Raw genomic sequence first — 19,819 nt, 5'->3', positions numbered from 1 at the left:
GCTCCGCTCGCCACGCCCCCTCCGTGCAACTGCCTCGGGGCCCTGGCCTCGCCCCGCACGCGTCACAATGAAACAAGCCCGCCCTTGCTTCAATGCCATTGGTCTGTGCCTGGCCGGTCCTGCAGCAGGTTCCACCCTCTTGCGGGCGAGCTCTGGCTACCATTGGACTGTCCGGCGCGAGGGGAAGGGTGATCTATAAATAGGGAATGGGTCCACGTGACAGTTTGGCAGCTGCTCCTACCTCTCCACCCCGCCCAGCCTTCAGCTTCTGAGGCTGCGCAAGGGGAGAAAAGGGTTAGGGGGTCGAGCCCTGACTTCGCCTCCTCTTCCAAGAAGCCTTCCCAGACACTCAGCTGTAAAACCAGACGGACGTCCTCCGATAAAATTGTTTCTACGTAGGGCCGGCTTCACCGGCTTGGAATCCACTTAGAAGGGTCTTCGCGCTTGGTTGAATGTTCTGCAATTTCTGTCTTGAAATTTTTAGTTTTTGAGCAAGTGGCCCCTTATTTTCACTTTGCACTAGGCCAAATATGTAGCCGGTCTTGCTGCTAAGAGTCTAAGATCGATTGCATTCCAAATTCTGGAATTATAAGACCCTGGGTGGAAGATTCTATGCTTTGACCAGAAGAGAGTCTAAGCAGCTTTTGTCTCCCAGGTGCTAGGAGGCTGTGTGCTCATCATTCTTCCATTCCAGGGGCCTTTGTTCTACGTTGTAAGGGGCTTTGTTCTCAGCCTTCTATGATGCTCTATTCTCAACGTTCTCTGGTCCTAGGAGTCTGAGCCTGACATTCGTTTCCAAGGCTTCCTGCTGTCTCTCCAGGCTCCGCAAGCAGGGCTGGGGCACCCTCAGGCGGCCAACCTGTGTCACTACGCCGAGCCTGCCTCTACCAACTTGCAAGACCTAGCTCTAATATTCATACTCATCTCTCAGGCAGACCTTGACTCCCTAAATGCCAAGGCCCAGAAGATCATACGAGAAATTCCCTCTTTTATGATTCCCCGTGCATGAAGTGACCTTCTGGTGGTGAGATGGAGAGAAATTGATAGTGGCGATAGACAGCAAAGTCTCCAGGAGCCAGACTTCCTCGGGGTGAGTCACAGATCTGTCACTTTCCAGCTGTGTGACCTTGGAAAACTTACTTAACCTCTCTGTGCCACCGTTTCTTCATCTGATCACGGGACCATAATACTGGCTGCCTCATAGGGTTGTTCTGAGGATTCAATGAAATGTATCAGGTACTTGGAGCAGTGTCTTCTATGGATCAAGAGCCACAGAAGGGTTTGATAAATAAGTTTAAAAACTAATCTAGTAAGTTTCAGGGGAAAAATGTCTTGAAATTTATTAGAAACAACTTCTATTCAGTCTTCTTCTCGTTCAAAATAGACTTAGAAAATTAGTCGGGTGTGGTGGTGCACACGGGTAGCTCCAGCTACTTGGGAGGCTGAGGTGGGAGGATCACTTGTTTTCCTTTTTGACTTCTTGATGCTTTTATTAATGATGATGCCAAAAGATTTCTGGACAATCAGCCAGGCGCGGTGGCTCACGTCTGTAATCCCAGCACTTTGGGAGGCTGAGGCAGGCAGATGACCTGAGGTCAGGAGTTCAGATCAGCCTGGCCAACATGGCGAAACCCCATCTGTACTAAAAATACAAAAATTAGCTGGGCATGATGGCACACACCGAGATTGTGCCACTGCACTCCAGCCTAGGTGACAGAGGGAGACTCCGTCTCAAAAAAAAAAAAAAGAAAGAAAGATAGATAGATTTCTGGAGAATCAACAAGCAACAGTTGCTTCCAAACATGGCACACAAACCGGATATGGTGGCATGTACCTGTAGTCCGAGCTACTCAGGAGGCTGAGGCAGGAGGATCACTTGAGCCTGGGAGGCTGAGGCTGCAGTGAGCCATGATTCCACCATTGCACTCCAGCCTGGGTGACAGAGCAAGACCCAATCTTAAAAAAAAAAAAAAAAAAAAAAAGTTGTGATTACAGAGACTGAGTCCCATGCAGAGGCTGTTAATGAAGTTGCAGAAGCTCATAGACCTTGATTTACAGATGGTAGGGATAGGAAGAGGTTCCCATAAAAATCGAGTGGTGCGTTGGGAGAGGCCTTTGAGGAAGGCATGTAGGGCACAGTGCTCCATCCAAAGGCTTTGGTGATGCGAGTGAAGGAGTTGGGGCCCTGGGAGTAGTGATTTGTGTTGAGAAAGGGGGACGAAACTGACAATCCTAATTGCACTTGTAAGACTGAGTAAACACTTTTGCAAAAGTAAGCCAGGGGCATTGTGGATCTTGCAGGCTGGAAGGTAGAATAGGGAGGAGAGATGTGTCATTTGGGAAGAGACAGAAGTTAAAGTGAGAGAATTGTGATCTGAGAGGCATGTAATCAAAGATCAGTTAAAGAGAATGCAAATGAGGCCGGGTGGGGTGGCTCATGCCTGTAATCCCAGCACTTTGGGAGGCAGAGGCAGGCAGATCATTTGAGGTCAGAAGTTCAAGACCAGCCTGGCCAACATGGCGAAACCCCATCTCTACTAAAAATATAAAAATTAGCTGGGTGTGGTGGTGCACGCCTGTAATCCCAGCTACTTGGGAGGCTGAGGCAGGAGAATCGCTAGAACCTGGGAGGCGGAGGTTGCAGTGAGCCGAGATCACGCCACTGCACTCCAACCTGGGCAACAGAGGGAGGCTCTGTCTCTAAATAAATAAATAGAGAGAATGCAAATGAAAGGCAAAAGTCACATGATGAGAAGCAGGCACGGGAGGACCAGAGTGGGTATTAAAATGGGGAATCCTAGCCAGGCTCTGTAACATGCACCTGTAGTACCAGCTACCCAGAAGACAGAGGCAGGAGGATTGTGTGAGCTCAGGAGTTCAAGGCCAACCTGGGCAACATGGTGAGACCCTGTCTCTAAAATAGTGTGTGTGGGAGGGAATCCTGGAGTTTCTGATTCCAGGAGCAGGCTGTCTCATGATGTCGTCTACTTGACCCAAGGTTCTTGGGAGAGCTGTCTACAGTTGCAGCCTCGTCTGCTTCCAGGGCTCTTGAAAGAGCCTCCCTCTGAGGTCTCCAACGGGAGTGGATTCCCATTCAGCACAGGTCTTATATCTCTTCACCTCTGAGATATGAACCCAAGGCAGGACAGTCTGGTGTTTGCAATAGTGTAAGGTCCATCCCATCTGAGTTCAAGGTTAGTCTTCCTGCGATGTCTTTTCCAGAGGACTAAATTCGCTGTTTGGAAATTATGAAGAGGCCGTGATGGAGTATTTGGAGGGAAGGCAGCTTGCACCTGTTAGTGACAAGCATGAGTGTACTTAGTCCTTGATAATATCTGAGAATGTCGATTGTAATAGATGAGAGTCCTCAAGGGCCCAACAGAAGTAGAATCCTTGTGAGTCTTTGAGTGATTATTTAATAAGAAGATTATTGATGTGTGCTCTGGTGGGAAGAGTAATGGCCCCCCCTAAGATGTCTACATCTTTATCCCTGGAGCCTGTGAATATAGCACCTTTTATGGAAAAAGGAACTTTTTGTGATTAAGAATCTTGAGATAGGGAGATTTATCTTGGATTATCCCGGTGGATCCAATATCATCACAAGTTTCCTTATAAGACGGAGGCAGGAACGTTAGAGTCAGAGAAATATGTAAGTATAGAAGCAGAGGCACAGTGGCTTACACCTGTAATCCCAAAGCTTTGGGAGGCTGATGGCGGAGGATCGCATGAGGCCAGGACTTTGAGACCAGCCTGGGCAACACGTTTCTACAAAAAAAAAAAAAAAAAAAAAAAATCAAAAAATTAGCCAGGCGTGATGGCGCACATCTGTGGCCCCAGTTACCTAGGAGGAGGATCGCTTGAGGCCACCAATCTGATGCTGCAGTGAGCCCTGATTGTGCCAGTGCACTCCGGCCTGGAGCGACAGGGAAAGACCCTGTCTCAAAAAATAAAATAAAATAAATCTGTGTGGTTTTAAGCCACCACATTCATGGTGATTTGTTCCAGCAGTGTATTTGTTTGCTAAGGTGGCCATAACAAAACACTACAGACATAGTTTAAACGACAGAAATTTATGTCCTCACCATTCTAGAGGCCAAGAAGTCCAAGATCAAGGCGTCAGCAGGGCTGGTTTCCTCCAGGCCTCTCTCCTTGGCTTGCAGATGGTCACCTTCTCACTGTGTCCACACATGGTTTCCCGTCTGTGTGCACACACCCCTGTGCCTCTCTCCTTGTTTCTTTCTTCCTTTTTTTTCAAGACAGAATCTTGCTCTGTCGCCCAGATTGGAGTACAGTTGCACGATCTTGGCTCACTGCAACCTCCGCCTCTCAGGTTACAGTGATTCTCCTGTCTCAGCCTCCCGAGTAGCTGGGATTACAGGCATGAGCCAATTTACCCAGCTAATTTTTGTATTTTTAGTAGAGATGGGATCTCACCATGTTGGTCATGCTGGTCTCAAACTTCTGACATCAAGTGATCTGCCTGCCTTGGCCTCCCAAAGTGCTGGGATTATAGGTGTGAGCCACCGCACCCAGCCCAAAAACCTTTTTAATTAGCTGGGCATGGTAGTGCATGCCTGTAGTCCTGGCTACTGGGGAGGCTGGGGAGGAAGGATCACTTGAGCCCAGGAGTTTGAGGCTGCAGTGAGCCATGATTGCACCACTGTGATCCAGCCTGGGCGACAGAGCAAGATTCTGTCTCAAAAAAAAAAAAAAAAAAAAGAAAAGAAAAGAAAAAGGAAAATAAGCTAATGCTTGTGGTTATGGGGAAGTCAAGGGACAACAGTGGGGTAAGTTCAATTCTTCAGTTAGTTTGGCAAGTTTAAGTTTGACGAGACTGAATCGGCATGTTCAATTTGTCCTGATGATCATGGGTGATAGGGCTAAAGGATTTCTGTGAAATGGGAGTACCCACTGGTTGTCTGGATTAGCCTGCTTGATATGGGTAGGCTTTGTGACTCCACCCAAATCTCATCTTGAACTGCAATCCCCAGGTGTTTAAGGAAAGACCTGGCAGGAAATGATTGGCTCATGGGGGCTGTTCTTGTGACAGTGAGGGAGTTCTCACAGGATCTGCTGGTTTTGTAAATGGTAGTTTTGGCCGGGCGCGGTGGCTCACGCTTGTAATCCCAGCACTTTGGGAGGCCGAGGTGGGCGGATCACAAGGTCAGGAGATCGAGACCACGGTGAAACCCCGTCTCTACTAAAAAATACAAAAAATTAGCCGGGCGTGGTGGCGGGCACCTGTAGTCCCAGCTACTCAGAGAGGCTGAGGCAGGCGAATGGTGTGAACCCGGGACGCGGAGCTTGCAGTGAGCCGAGATTGCGCCACTGCACTCCAGCCTGGGCGAAAGAGCAAGACTCTGTCTCAAAATAAATAAATAAATAAATAAATAAATAAATAAATAAATGGTAGTTTTTCCTGCATTTACACACATGTACTGTCTTGCCTACTGCCATGCGAGATGTGCCTCTTCACCTTCCGCCATGATTGTAAGTTTCCTGAGGCCTCCCCAGTCATGTGGAACTGTCAGTCAATTAAACCTCTTTCCTTTATAAATTACCCAGTCTCGGCCAGGCGCGGTGGCTCAAACCTGTAATCCCAGCACTTTGGGAGGCTGAGGTGGGCAGATTACTTGAGGTCAGGAGTTCAAGACCAGCCTGGCCAACATGGTGAAACCCCATCTCTACTAAAATACAAAAAATCAGCTGGGTGTGGTGGCATGCACCTGTAATCCCAGCTACTCAGGAGGCTGAGGCAGGAGAATCGCTTGAATCCAGGAGGCAGAGGTTGCAGTGAACCAAGATTGCACCACTGCACTCCAGCCTGGGCGAGAGAAAAAGACCCTGTCTCAATTATTAACTGTGGTCACTGTGCAGTGCAATGGGCCGCTAAAATGTATTCCTCCAGCCTAGCTGAAACTTTGTACCTTTGATCAACATCTTTCCTGGGCCAGGCGCAGTGGCTCATGCCTGTAATCCCAGCACTTTGGGAGGCCGAGATGGGAGGATCACTTGAGCCTGAGAGTTCAAGACCAGCCTAGGCAACACAGTGAAACCCTGTCTCTACAAAAAAAAAAAAAAAAAAATTGAAATCTTCCTTTTCCTCATCCTCCCTCTGGCCCTGAGTGTGCGGTTTGGGCTGACTTGGGTTCAGGGAGGCATGGAAACACTATGAGCTTGTTGAAAGTCAGAAGAGAGCCTACTGCTTAGAAATTTCCTGCTGGGTGTTTAAGGTGAAGGGCCATCCACAAAGAGGGTGACACGAGATTGTCACATGGAGGCTCTGCAAGGTCAGGACAAGAAAGAACAAGAATCTGGGGCCAGGGGGCCAGGCATGGTGGCTTACGCCTGTAATCCCAGCACTCTGGGAGACCGAGGTGGGTGGATCACAAGGTCAGGAGATCGAGAACATCCTGACTAACACGGTGAAACCCCGCCTCTATTAAAAATACAAAAAATTAGCCAGGTGTGGTGGCGGGTGCCTGTAGTCCCAGCTACTCAGGAGGCTGAGGCAGGAGAATGGTGTGAACCCAGGAGGTGGAGGTTGCAGTGAGCTGAGATCGTGCCACTGCACTCCAGCCTGGGAGACAGAGCAAGACTCAGTCTCAAAAATAAAAAAAATAAAAAAAAAAGCAAGAATCTGGGGCCAGGCACAGTGGCTCACGCCTGTAAATCCCAGCACTTTGGGAGGCTGTGGCACAAGGATCACTTGAGGCCAGGAGTTGGGAACCAGCCTGGGCCACATAGCGAGACCCCATCTCCAAAAAATTAAAAAACGTAGCCAGGTGTGGTGGTGCATGCCTGTAGTTCCAGCTAGTAGGGAGGCTGAAGCGAGAGGATTGTTTCAGCCCGGGAATTTGAGGCTGCAGTGAGCTATGATTGTGCTACTACACTCCAGCCTGAGTGAGAGAGCAAGATCCTGTCTCAAAAAAAAAAAAAAAAAAAAAAAAAAGTATGTTAGGGAGCTCCAATTCCCCAGGCAATCCTTCCTTGCCTTTTCCCAGCTTCTGGTGGCTCGTGGCAATCTCTAACATTCTTTGGCTTGTGGCTGTGTCATTCCAAGCTCTGCCTTCATCCTCACATGCTTCTCCCTGTGTCTTACGCGGCCACCTTCTCATAAAGACACCACTTGGCCAGGCGCGGTGGTTCACACCTGTAATGCCAGCACTTTGGGAGGCCAAGGCGAGTGGATCACCTGAGGTCAGGAGTTTGAGACCAGCCTGACCAACATGGAGAAACCCCGTCTATACTAAAAATACAAGATTAGTCAGGTGTGGTGGCGCATGCCTGTAACCCAGCTACTGGGGAGGCTGAGGCAGGAGAATCACTTGAACCTGGGAGGCGGGGTTTGCGGTGAGCTGAGATCACGCCATCGCACTCCAGCCTGGGCAACAAGAGCGAAACTCCATCTCAAAAAACAACAAAAAAAGACACCAGTCATGTTGCGTTAGGGGCCCACCCTACTCCAGTATGACCTCCTTTTAACTGATTACATCTGCAATGACCCTATTTCCAAGGAGGGTCATATTGTGAGGTACTAGGGAGACAAAATTCAACCCATGACCAGCCCAGAAACCATTGGAGTTGCCTTTTAGTCTTGGATAAAACAAAATTAATAATGGTATAAATGCATGCTGTGTGGATAAGGTTTTGCCTTCAAGGGCAAGGTCATGCCCTAAATCTTGTACTTATGAATTACATAGTTATAATTTGTCCTAGACACCTTTTTTTTTTTTTTTTTGAGACAGGGTCTTGCCCTGTTGCCCAGGTGGAGTGCTGTGGTGCAATCTCAGCTCACTGCAGCCTCAACCTGTCAGGCTCAAGCAATCCTCCCACCTCAGCCTCCTGAGTAGCTGGGACTAAAAGCATGCATCACCACACTCAGCTAATTTTTTTATTTTTTATTTTTGTAGAGATGGGGTCTCCCTATGTTACCCAGGCTAGTCTCGAACTCCTGGGCTCAAGCGATCCTCCCACCTTGGTCTCCCAAAGTGCTGGGATTACAGACATGAGCCTGTCCTTTATGAGGAAGGGCTTGGGGCAGATTTTTATGTTTTTCCTACTTCCTGTATAATTGCAGAAACTTGGGGTACATGTGGAGTGTGAGTGAGTGAGCTGTTGGAATGAACTGACCAGACAGGACATCATCTATGTATGGGATTAGAATGGAATTACAGGAGAAAACCAAATCCCTCAAATTAGCATTCAGGATTGAAAAAAAAGTAAGTAGGGGTTTCAATGAAACACTGAGGCATAGCAGTCTATGTATGCTTACTGTTGACATTCTAGGGGAAAGGGAAACGGGGCTGTAGATCATCAAGTGTGTGAAAGAAGGCAGAGGGTATGTTAGTACAATCAAGTGGGTGGTGTTGGCTGGTCTAGAATAGAGGCCAGTATAATGTTTGGATTGGAAATAGCAGGAACCACAGTGACTATTTTTACAGCCTTGAGGTCTTGGACTTGCTGGTATCCTTTACCATTGAGACTCTTATTGGGATTTTTTTGTCTTTTTTTTTTTTTTTTTGAGACAGAGTCTCACTCTGTCACCCAGGCTGGAGTGCAATGGCGCGATCTCGGCTCAGTGCAAATTCTTCTGCCTCTTGGGTTCAAGCAATTCTTCTACCTTAGCCTCCTGAGTAGCTGGGATTACAGGTACTTGCCACCATGGCTGGCTAATTTTTTTATTTTTATTTTTTGGTAGAGATGGGGTTTCACCATGTTGGCCAGGCTGGTCTAGAACTCCTGACCTCAGGTGATCTGCCCTCCTCAGCCTCCCAAATTACAGGTATTATCATTCGGATTCTTGACAGACAGGAGTGTTGTAGGGGATGGAAGTGGATAGTAGGAAGCTCTGAATAATGGGTTAGGGGCCCTAGGGCTCTGGTGTCAGAGCACATTAAGGCAGCTTCAAGAAGGGCATGAAAAGATCTAATTCTATTCCACAACTTGGGGTAATTGGCTAAAAAAAAAAAGGGGAGCCAGGCGCAGTGGCTCACACCTGTAATCTCAACACTTTGGGAGACCGAGGTGGGAGGATTGCTTGAAGCCAGGACTTTGAGACCAGCCTGGGCGACATAGCAAGACCTTGTCTCTATTTAAACAAAATTTTTTTTAATTTTTTAAAAAAAAAGGATCTATTTCTACCTTAAGAGGTTCAGCCTCCCAGAGGCACCCTATGTTTGTTGAGTTGGAGGCTCAAAGAGAATCAGGAATGCAAGTCACAGATCTTGGATATGTAGGTCTGAGGGAGAGGTGGATGTTTGGGAAGGGGGTGGTTGGAGTGGTGGGAAGGTTAGTGGACTGAGATGAACAAGGGCAGAATTAGGGACTGGGAGACATAAGCCCTCTTGTGAATATGAAATATTATGGCTTTGGCTGGGCACGGTGGCTCACACCTGTAATCCCAACACTTTGGGAGGCCAAGGCAGGTGGATCACTTGAGGTCAGGAGTTTGAGACCAGCCTGTCCAACATGGTGAAACCCTGCCTCTACTAAAAATACAAAAATTAGCCGGTTGTGATGGTGTTCACCTGTGATCCCAGTTGCTTGGGAGGATGAGGCAGGAGAATGGCTTGAACCTGGGAGGTAGAAGTTGCAGTGAGGCGAGATCGCACCACTGCACTCCAGCCTGGGTGACACAGCGAGACTCCATCTCAAAAACAAACAAACGAACAAAAAAGAAATATTATTGTTCTACACTGACAGAATATCCCTTTCTAAAGGGATTATTGGAGTAATTTGAATAAGAAACTGTGCTGGGTAGTAGAGTGCCCAATGAGCCCAAGGGTGGCTTAGACAGGCATAAACCATGTGGCTAATTGTGGTCTCATCACCATTATTGTTATGTACTGAGGTAGGGAGGGGGGACTGAGATATTTATGGCAGAGTATGTGGCCCCTGTGTCTACAAAAACCCTGGTAGGATGCTCATTAAGGGGGTTGATGGTCGTTTCCCCTTGAAGGTTAAGGAATGCTTTTAGACACAGAGGAGAAAGTTGGCTGGAAGTGAGTCACTGGGAGACTGAATCTTAGACTCAAATTCCTTTTGCACGTCAAAGCTAAGTAGTGTCAAGTCCAATGTCCCTTTTCTTTACAGTATATACAAGTGTCTCTATCAAGATTAGGTTTTGAAGCCGGGTGCAGTGGCCCACACCTGTAATCCCAGCACTTTGAGAGGTGCAGGCAGGAGGATCTCTTAACCCCAGGAGTTCAATACCAGCCTGGGCAACACAGTGAGACCCCCATCTCTATAACAAATAAAAAACATGCCCGGGCATGGTGGTTCATGCCTGTAATCCCAGCACTTTGGGAGGCTGAGGCGGGCGGATCACTTGAGGTCAGGGGTTCGAGACCAGCCTGGCCAACATGGCAAAACCCCTTCTCCACTAAAAATACAAAAATTAGCTGGGCGTGGTGGCATGTGCCTGTAGTCTCAGCTACTTGGGAGGCTGAGGTGGGAAGATCACTTGAGCCCAGGAGGTTGAGGCTGCAGTGAGCTGTGATCATGCCACTGCACTTCAGCCTGGGCAATAGAGCAAGGTTCCATCTCAAAAAATAATAAAATAATAAAAAAATAAATAAAAAACAAAAAATTAGCCAAGTGTGGTGGCTCATGCCTGTAGTCCCAGCTACTCAAGAGGCTGAGCGGGGAGGATGGCTTGAACCCTGTAGTTTGAGGCTGCAGTGAGCTACAATCATACCACTGCACGGAAGCCTGGGTGACAGAGCAAGACCCTGTCTCTAACAAACAAAATTAGGTTTTGTGGTTCCAGTGGTCCTGATAGGATAAACTTGTCTCTAATGATTTAAGTTATAGGGCCCTAAGTTTTCATTGTATGGATTTGATTTTTTTTTTTTTGAGACAGAGTTTTGCTCGTTGCCCAAGCTGGAGTGCAGTGGCACGATCTCAGCTCACCACAACCTCCGCCTCCTAGGCTCAAGCGATTCTCCTGCCTCAACTTCCCGAGTAGCTGGGATTATAGGCATGCGCCACCGTGCCCGGCTAATTTTGTATTTTTAGTAGAGACGGGGTTTCTCCATGTTGATCAGGCTGGTCTTGAACTCCTGACCTCAGATGATCCACCCACCTCAGCACCCAAAGTGCTGAGATTACAGGTGTGAGCCACTGAGCCCGGCCTTGATTTTATCTTTCATGGCATCGTCATGATATGCGCTATCTCCTGGAATTCTATAATTGAGGAATTTCAATGTTTTTGAATCGTGTCTCTCATTTCTGGTCTCCAGATATTAACTAGCGGCCAAGACAGAAGCAGATCAGGGCTGATAGTCTTTTCCATACATTTTCTAGCCTGGGTCAGTCACGGGAGATGGATTCATCTCTATGTTGCCTACACTTCTGGACCTTAGACTAAATAGAGGGATAGGCACTGGGATAGAGTCTAAGAGCCTTTCCCCAATAGTCTTTAGCAACTATGCCTCAGAGGTATACTGCTCATTTGGATACCTTCATTTACTGAGGCTCATTTAGCATTTTCAAATCAAAGAGCTGCATTTTGGCCAGGCGCAGTGGCTCACGCATGTAATCCCAGCACTTTGGGAGGCCTAGGCAAGCAGATCGCTTGAGCCCAGGAGTTTGAGACCAGCCTGGGCAACATGGTAAAACCTCTGCAAAAAATACAAAAAAATTAGCTGGGCATGGTGGCATGTGCCTGTAGTTCCAGCTACTCAGGAGGCTGAGGTGGGAGGATCACTTGAGCCCAGGAGGTCAAGGCTGCAGTGAGCTGTGTTCATGCCACTGCACTCCAGCCTGGGCAACAGAGACCCTGCCTCAGAAAAAAAAAAAAAAAAAGCTGCAGCTCTGGAACCATCAGATGGACGAGGTGATACAAATCAAATTGGAAAATCCCAGAGTAAGCTCCTAGTATTAGCCTAAATTGGCTGCTAAATTCTTTCCTGTTTTCTTGGGTTTTTTTAGGCTATGTTGCCCAAACTGGACTCAAACTCCTGGACTCCAGCGATCCTCCCACCTCAGCCTCTTAAGTAGCTGGGAATACAGTCACCTGCCACCATGCCCAGCTTTCAGGTAGGTCTTTGCAGCACATAAGTCAGAGCATTCTGAAAGTCTGAAGAAAACTTGTTCAGGTCCATGCTCGGATCGTTCACCTTCAGCTGTGGAAGGTGGAGGACCACGTGTTAGGGTGTTATTGGAGAACTGGGGAGCTGGAGGGCTGGAGTCAAAGGTAGAGAGGGGTGGATACGTGTTCCCTCCAGTTCATTCCCTCTGCCTTCAGTCTTTCAAGGCCAAGATGAAGCTTAAGAGGCCCCCTCCGACTCCCCACCCTCTCTGACCCCTGAGCTCATTCTAGGCTGCCCAAGCCTCCCAAACTCCCCCAGTCCAGCCCTTCCCATTCTGGGTCTTCACTGTCCATGGGGCAGGTATGTCTCTCCACTGGAAGGGCAGTCCTTGGCTGTCTCAGTCACCACTGTGTCCCCAGCATCACCCAGCTCAGTGACACAAAGGAATGAGTGAATATATACTTCTCTATACATTTCATATATAGAGAAGTCATCACATCAACATAAAATACTGAATGTTACATATCAGTTTTCTAGTATGGATCAGACTTGGGGCTAACTGCATTTTATTTTATTATTTGATTTTTGAGACAGGGTCTCACTCTCTTGCCCAGGCTAGAGTGCAGTGGCGTGATCTTGGCTCACTGCAATCTCTGCTTCCTGGGCTCAAGCGATCCCCTAGCCTCAACCTCCCAAGTAGCTGGGGACCACAGGTGCAAGCCACCACACCTGGCTAATTTTTGAACTTTTTATAGAAAGGGAGTTTCACCATGTTGGCCAGGCTGCTCTCAAACTCCTGAGATCTAAGGGATCTGCCTGCCTCGGCCTCCCAAAGTGCTGGGATTATAGGCGTGAGCCACCACGCCCAGCCTGAATTAATAGTTGTGATTAGTAGTAACACCACCAAATAAAGAATCAGTCATCACAAACCATGAGATTACTTTCTCTTCTCCAAGTTCCCTACCCTCCAGTCACATTCCTTCCATCTCTCCCCAGTTTCCAAACTCCTCCTCCATTACTCCTCCCTCTCCCTTCCCATCTTCTCTCCTGGCAATCCTCCTCTATATTTTCTACCCCAGCTCGTCCTCCTTCCAAGACTCCTCTCCCATCAGCCCTCTCTCCCCACCCCTTCCATCCTTCCTCTTTTCAGGCAGTCCTCCTTCCCATGTTGGTACAACAGACTAATGATACGAGAGTGTCGTGTACTGAGACCAAGGCCATGGGGCCAGAGATGAGTCCGTTTTAATTGCTGGGGAAACAGGGAGGGGCCTTGGAAACAGCTCCCCCCACCCCACTCCCCACGTGTCACATCCAGTTTGGGCAGGAAGCCGCTTTCCCTAGAACAGTTCATTGCTGGGATCCTGTGAAGAACCGCTGTGGAGGGCAGCAGCCGGACGAGGGCACAGGACCTCAGAGAACACTGATGCGCTCCGCCAGCCCCTGCATGTCGTGGTCCTGTGGTGGACGGGCCCCACTGAGATCCCTGTCTGTGGGCAGCCCAGACCCAGGCAGCGGATGCTCTGCCACAAACTGCTCCCAGCGTGCGTCGTCACTCTCGTGCGTGATGTATCGCTCTCCCATCTTCCCCTCCAGCTCTCGGAGGTCCAGCCACGTCTGGTACTCCTGGGCCCAAGAGAACTGGGGTTAGCTTGGGGTCTGCATTGGAGCAGTGCCTGGATGTCCTCTGCTTTGCCACTGAGAGCGGGGTACCAATGAAGGTGAAGCCACACCCTCTGCAACCCACCCAGCCAGCAGACATTTAGCTCCACCCCCTCTTCCTGCACCCAGCCAATGGGAGGCCTAGCCACATTCCAGACCCAAGGAAACCTACATCCTTCACTACCTGCCTAGCCAATAAGCGATCTAGTTCCACCCCTTCCTACAACCCAGCCAATGGGCCAGCCATGCCCCCCTGCATCACCTGTAACCAGGGATGGCTGAGAGATTTGTCCACGCTGTAACGTTTGCGCATCTTCACCTGCAGCAGGTTGTTGATGAGGTCAATGGCTGCACAGGAAAGAGAAACAGGTCAAGCCCTACAGGTCAAGGGTCATTCCTCCTCCAATAGGCACCCTCTAGCCTATCTGCCTGCCATCAACACCTTCCTTCTGCACCAGCTCAGGTGGCTCAGAAGCCTCACCTGTGCCAATCACTCACCCACCCATTTCCTCATTACATTACAAATTTGTCTCCTCCTGCCCACGCATGTTCACACCAGCTCCCTCTCGTCACCTGTTCTCTACTTCAATTTCCCCATTCCCCTATGTCACCTTTTTTTTCTTTTTGTCATACACAGGTACATACAATTACACTTGTACTATTCTTTTTATTTTTACTTATTTATTTATTGAGACAGAGTCTTGCTTGCTCTGTCGCCCAGGCTGGAGTGCAGTGGCACGATCTTGGCTCACTGCAGCCTCCGCCTCCCGGGTTCATGCGATTCTCCTGCCTCAGCCTCCTAAGCAGCTAGGAATACAGGTGTGTGTCAGCATGTCCTGCTAACTTTTTGTATTTTTAGTAGAGACGGGGTTTCGCCATGTTGGCCAGGCTGGTCTCTAACTCCTGACCTCAAGCAATCCGCGTGCCTTGGCCTCCCAAATTGTTGGGATTACAGGCATGAGCCACTGCGCCCGGCCTAAATGGATTTTCAACTTACATTTCCTTCTCTTTTTTTTTTTGAGACAGGGTCTCATTGTTACCCAAGCTGAAGTGCAGTGGCGTGATCAATGCTCACTGAAGCCTCCACTTCCCCAGCTTAATTGATTCTCCTGCCTTAGCCTCCCCAGCAGCTGGGACTACAAGCACCTGTCACTATGGCCGGCTAATTTTTGTATTTTTTGTAGAGATACATTGCCCAGGCTGGTCTTGAACTCCTGGGATCAAGCAATCTGCCTACCTTGGCCTCCCAAGGTGCTGGGATTATGGGCCTCAGCCACTGCACCTGACCAACTTATGATATTTTCAAGTTACAATGGGCAATGGGTTTATCAGGTTTATCTAACCCCAGTGTAAATCAGGGAGCATCTATGTCATCAGGCTGGGCACAGTGGCTCATGCCTGTAATCCCAGCACTTTGTGAGGCCGAGGTGGGCGGAATACCCGAGGTCAGGAGTTTGAGACAAGCCTGGCCAACACAGAGAAACCCTGTCTCTACTAAAAATACCAAAAATTAGCTGGGCATGATAGCACATGCCTGTAGTCTCAGCTACTCAGGAGGCTGAGGCAGAATCGCTTAAACTCAGGAGGCAGAGGTTGCAGTGAGCCAAGATCATGCCACTGCACTCCAGCCTGGGTGACAAGAGCGAAACTCCGTGTCAAAAAAAAAACAAAAACAAAACAAAACAACGTCATCAGATGGTAGTCACCATTGCCTGCAGAAGGCTCAGAGATAGGCCTGTTCATTGTGAAAAAGAGGACTAGCGAATGTCAAGCTTCAAGACAAGCCAGCACTCATCCGAGGCTCTCTCCTTGATGGGAAGCCGTGAAGGACAAGGCTTCACTGTGTGAACCCGCCTGAGGAGAGGCCTAGTGCACACAGGCACCCTGCTCCCGTCAACACCGACAGGATTCTGTGATCCTCACACAGGTGCAACCACACTTAAATTCACTTGTGCACACTCGATGCAGTTTTACTGAGGGACTTCTGAGTGGGTCTCAAAAGACAATGTTGGCTGGGTGTGATGGCTTATGCCTGCAATCCCAGCACTTTGGGAGGCTGAGGTGGGCAAATAATTTGAGGTCAGGAGTTCAAGACCAGCCTGGCTAACATGGCGAAACCCCAACTCTACTGAAAATACAAAAAACTAGCCAGGCATGGTTCTGTGTGCCTATAATCCCGGTTATTTGGGAGGCTGAGGCAGAAGAATCCCTTGAACCCAAGAGGTGGAGCTTGCAGTGAGCTGAGATCACGCCACTGCACTCCAGCCTGGGTGAAAGAGCAAGACTCCGTCTCAAAAAAAAAAAAAAAAAGCCAGTGTTGAGCACCCCAATATTACTCCAGGACTCAAGTCAATCCACATTCTCACTGCTTAGGGCCGATGCTCTTAGACCACCACCAAGACCTTGTCTTGTCCTGCACTGAGCAACCTCCGCGTCACCCTGCTCCACCTGCTCCATGAAGCCACACCCTCCAGAGAGGGCCCTTCCCCCTTCCACTCTTCACAGACCACTCAATGAGCAGCCCCTGCACCTGACCCCTTCTGTCCAAGTCATCACAGTATTCCTAGAACTGGAACAGTCAATGCCTGGCACATCGTAGGCACTCAACATGTTGAATCAATGGTTATAAATACATGAATGTACTTGTTGAATAAATGGTTATAAATAAACGAATGAATGATCCCCCCCCCTTCCCATACTCCATCTGTCTTCCTGAGCTCCCTGGCTCCAAGACAGGTCCCTTGTTCTCCCGGCTTCTGACACACCTCAGTATCTTAGCCCTGCCTCTGGCCCTCTAAACATGCCATCCCACACCCGGCCTCAAAGCTCCAGGCCTTAGGACTTAACTTTTCTAAGCAGGGAAAGTTACAGACCCATTCCCAAGTAGGTTCAAGTCACCAGGCCCGGTGCCACTTCATCAGGCCCTGCCACGACACCAAAGCCGCAGAATACAGATTGCAATGTCTGCCTCAGTCCCGGCTCCCTTCTCCTCCCTGCTCCCTTCCACTCCCAGCTTCCAGGCCTCGGGGTCAGCCCTGTTCCTGGACCTCTTCGGAAACCCTCCACGGCCATGTCCCTAGACTGGCTCCCTTGGTCACTGAACCCACCCCAGGCTTCAGGCCCATCTTCACCCAAGTCATGGCCCCAGTACACAGCAAAGTAGCCATGCCCTTGTTTCTCAACCCTACCCACTGGTGCCTCCTTTTTGCAAGGCTGACCCTTTTGGGGTCATAAACCCAAAGGCTCCAGGTCCCAGCCAATGCCTTGGGAGGCTCAGCCCCTTCTCCTGGTCACCGCAGCCCTTTGGCACCCTCAAGTCCAGTCCCTTTCCTGGTCCCAAGCCAAGTCTCACTCAGCTCCCCCTAAGGTTCCAAGTGTCCTCAGCGCTTCTGGGGCACCTGGTTTCCAGCCCAAGTAACCTAGTCTAGGCTTGAGTCCCAGCCCACCGTTTACAGGACAGCTCCTCCTGTGGCCACACCCCTCCGGTAGGCCCGCCCCAGCACTAGGCTCCACCCCCAAGTGCCAGGCTGTTTCCGGGTCCACCCCCTCTCGTGGCTCCGCCTACTTCTCCAGCCCCACCCCACAACCCACTCGCCCATGGGGTAGGCGCGCCCCAGGCACCTCCAGCTGAGATGTGGCTCCAGGGGCTGGCCGGGTACATGAAGGCAGCATTCTGGATCTGGTCATTGATGTCCTCGTCCTCGTTGAAAGGGAACGTGCCGCTGAGGCTGACGTACATGATCACGCCCACCGACCACATGTCCAGCGAGCGGTTGTAGCCCTGGTTGAGTAGCACCTCGGGCGCCAGGTAGGCCGGCGTGCCCACCACCGAGCGGCGGAAGGACTTCTCGCCGATGATGCGTGCAAAGCCAAAGTCACACAGCTTCACCTGCAGAGGGCGAGGGGTGGAGGCTCTACCAGGTGATGGAGACGCACCCGCCCCAGCATCCCCACCACGCTACCCTCCATGGTATTCCAGAGAAAGCTGAATGCTGGTTTGAATCCCGGCTTCTGGGCTCACTAGCTGAGCAACCCTGGGCAAGTAACTTCCCCCCACTCTGTGCCTCAGTTTCCCCATCTACAGGAAGAAGATGAGCAGAAGAGCGCCTATCTCAGAGGACTGCCATGATGGTTAGTGAGTTAAACCATCCAAAGCCCACAGGACAATATTTGGCATGCAGTTGGTGTATAATAAATGCTAGCTGCTGCTATACCTCTGCCACCTCCAATGGGTCGCTCTGTTTCCTCTTTTGAATAATGCAGATTTTTTTTTAGTAGCCTCAAAATATACATGATTGGGGCGTGGTGGCTCACGCCTGCAATCCCAGCACTTTGGGAGGCCGAGGAAGATGGATCATTTGAGGTCAGGAGTTCGAGACCAGCCTGGCCAACATGGTGAAACTCCGTCTCTGCTAAACATACAAAAATTAGACAGGCATGGTGGCACACACCTGTGGCCCCAGCTACTCGGGAGGCTGAGGCAGGAAAATCACCTGAACCTGGGAGGCAGAGGCTGCAGTGAGCCAAGATCGTGCCACTGTACTCCAGCCTGGTGACAGAGCAAGACTCCGTCTCAAAAAACAAACAAAAAAACATGAAACATAATGGAGATCTTAATAGTCCCTACCTTAAAGGATGCTTGTTTAGATTGAAAAAGAAGTATATGCAACGTGTTAGGAGCAGTGTCTAGCACAGAATGAGCCTCAGTGATCTCGGGTCAAGGACCCAATTTCTCCAGGCCTTGATTTTGTCATCTGTATTGGGGGGTTGTTAATAGCAGCCTCCTCTCAGGCTTTCCCAGGGATTAGGTAGGAGTGGGTGCTGACCGTGGTAGCCAGCAGACAGTAAAGTGTCTTTCCCTCATTGCTTCATTTATTTATTTTTTTTGAGATGGAGTCTCGCTGTGTCGCCCAGGCTGGAGTGCAGTAGCGTGATCTTGACTCATTGTAACTTTTGCCTCCCAGGTTCAAGCAATTCTCCTGCCTCAGCCTCCCAGATAGCTGGGATCACAGGGGCCTGTCACCATGCTTGGTCAATTTTTGTATTTTTAGTAGAGATGACATTTCACCATGTCAGCCAGGCTGGTCTCAAACTCCTGACCTCAGGTGTTCCGCCCGCCTCGGCCTCCCAAATTGCTGGGATTACAGGTGTGAACCACCGCGCCCGGCCCCTTTCCCTCACTGTTAATGGCTGCAGTCTAAGGTCATGGACAGGCTTTGGAGCCAGCAAGACCTGGGTTCAAGGTCTTGCTCCGCTGCCTACCAGCCTCAGCCTCGGTTCCCCGCTCTGTTCATGTATTGTCCCTTCCCTTTTCAAAACCCTTCCTCAGCTCACTGTTGCTTGCAGGACAGAGCCCCAAATCCTTGATGCCTGAAGCCTCTGTCACCTTTGAAACCAGCCGCGCCCCAGCCCCTGAGCTGAATCTCAATGTGACAGCCACCCTTTCCTGAGGTCCTCTGCCCTTTCTACAGATCTTATAGATCTTTCCCTTTTCCAAGATCTACCCTTTCCTATGGATCTTTTTAAAAATTTTTATTATTATTTTGAGACCGAGTCTTGCTCTGTCGCCCAGGCTGGAGTGCAGTGGTGTGATCTGGGCTCAATGCAACCTCTACCTCCTGGGTTCAAGCAATTCTCCTGCCTCAGCCTCCTGAGAACCTGGGATTACAGGTGCCCACCATCATGCCTGGCTAATTTTTGTATTTTTAGTAGAGACGGGGTTTCGCCATCTTAGCCAGGCTGGTCTCAAACTCCTGACCTCAAGTGATCTGCCTGCCTCAGCCTCCCAAAGTGTTGGGATTGCAGGCGTGAGCCACTGTGCCCAACAAGAAAACTTTTAAATATGTTTGGAACAACTTGAGTATGTCAATCTATTTCCCCAACTGTTATACACACCAGATTTTGAAGACATAGTATGAAAAACAAGCAGAATATTTCACTGAGTTTTGTTTCTTTTTTAAGAGACAGGGTCTTGCTCTGTCACCCCAGCTGGAGTGCAGTGGCACAATCATAGCTCACTGCAGACTTGAACTCCTGGTCTCAAGCCATCCTCCCATCTTGGCCTCCCAAAGTGCTGGGATTATAGGCATGAGCCACCTCTCCTGGCCTTAATAATTTTTATGTTG

General features: G+C 49.6%; 1 protein-coding gene and 1 long non-coding RNA gene across 4 annotated transcripts in view; one reads left to right on the top strand and one right to left on the bottom strand.

The window, feature by feature from the left end:
- Window positions 1–192: 192 nt before the first annotated feature.
- Window positions 193–17,923, top strand: LOC129459513 (uncharacterized). The gene is made up of 3 exons (XR_008649995.2): window positions 193–1,090; window positions 11,935–12,042; window positions 17,406–17,923. It is a non-coding gene; the product is annotated as an uncharacterized lncRNA (long non-coding RNA).
- Window positions 13,239–19,819, bottom strand: part of PRKD2 (protein kinase D2) — a 45,187-nt gene continuing 38,606 nt past the window's right edge. For all 3 annotated transcript variants that reach the window (XM_055236303.2, XM_063615790.1, XM_055236306.2), the window contains 3 exons: window positions 17,316–17,583; window positions 13,957–14,042; window positions 13,239–13,658 (listed from right to left, as the gene is read on the bottom strand). In XM_055236303.2, coding sequence (XP_055092278.1) covers window positions 13,446–13,658; window positions 13,957–14,042; window positions 17,316–17,583 — 567 coding nt within the window. In that variant the 3' untranslated portion in view covers window positions 13,239–13,445. The remainder of the gene's footprint in view (window positions 13,659–13,956; window positions 14,043–17,315; window positions 17,584–19,819) is intronic.

The sequence above is a fragment of the Symphalangus syndactylus genome, chromosome 13 (genome assembly GCF_028878055.3).
Source record: "Symphalangus syndactylus isolate Jambi chromosome 13, NHGRI_mSymSyn1-v2.1_pri, whole genome shotgun sequence".
Classification (NCBI taxonomy): domain Eukaryota; kingdom Metazoa; phylum Chordata; class Mammalia; order Primates; family Hylobatidae; genus Symphalangus; species Symphalangus syndactylus.
Note: the sequence above shows the minus strand (reverse complement) of the source record. Positions and strands in the feature narration are given on the sequence as shown.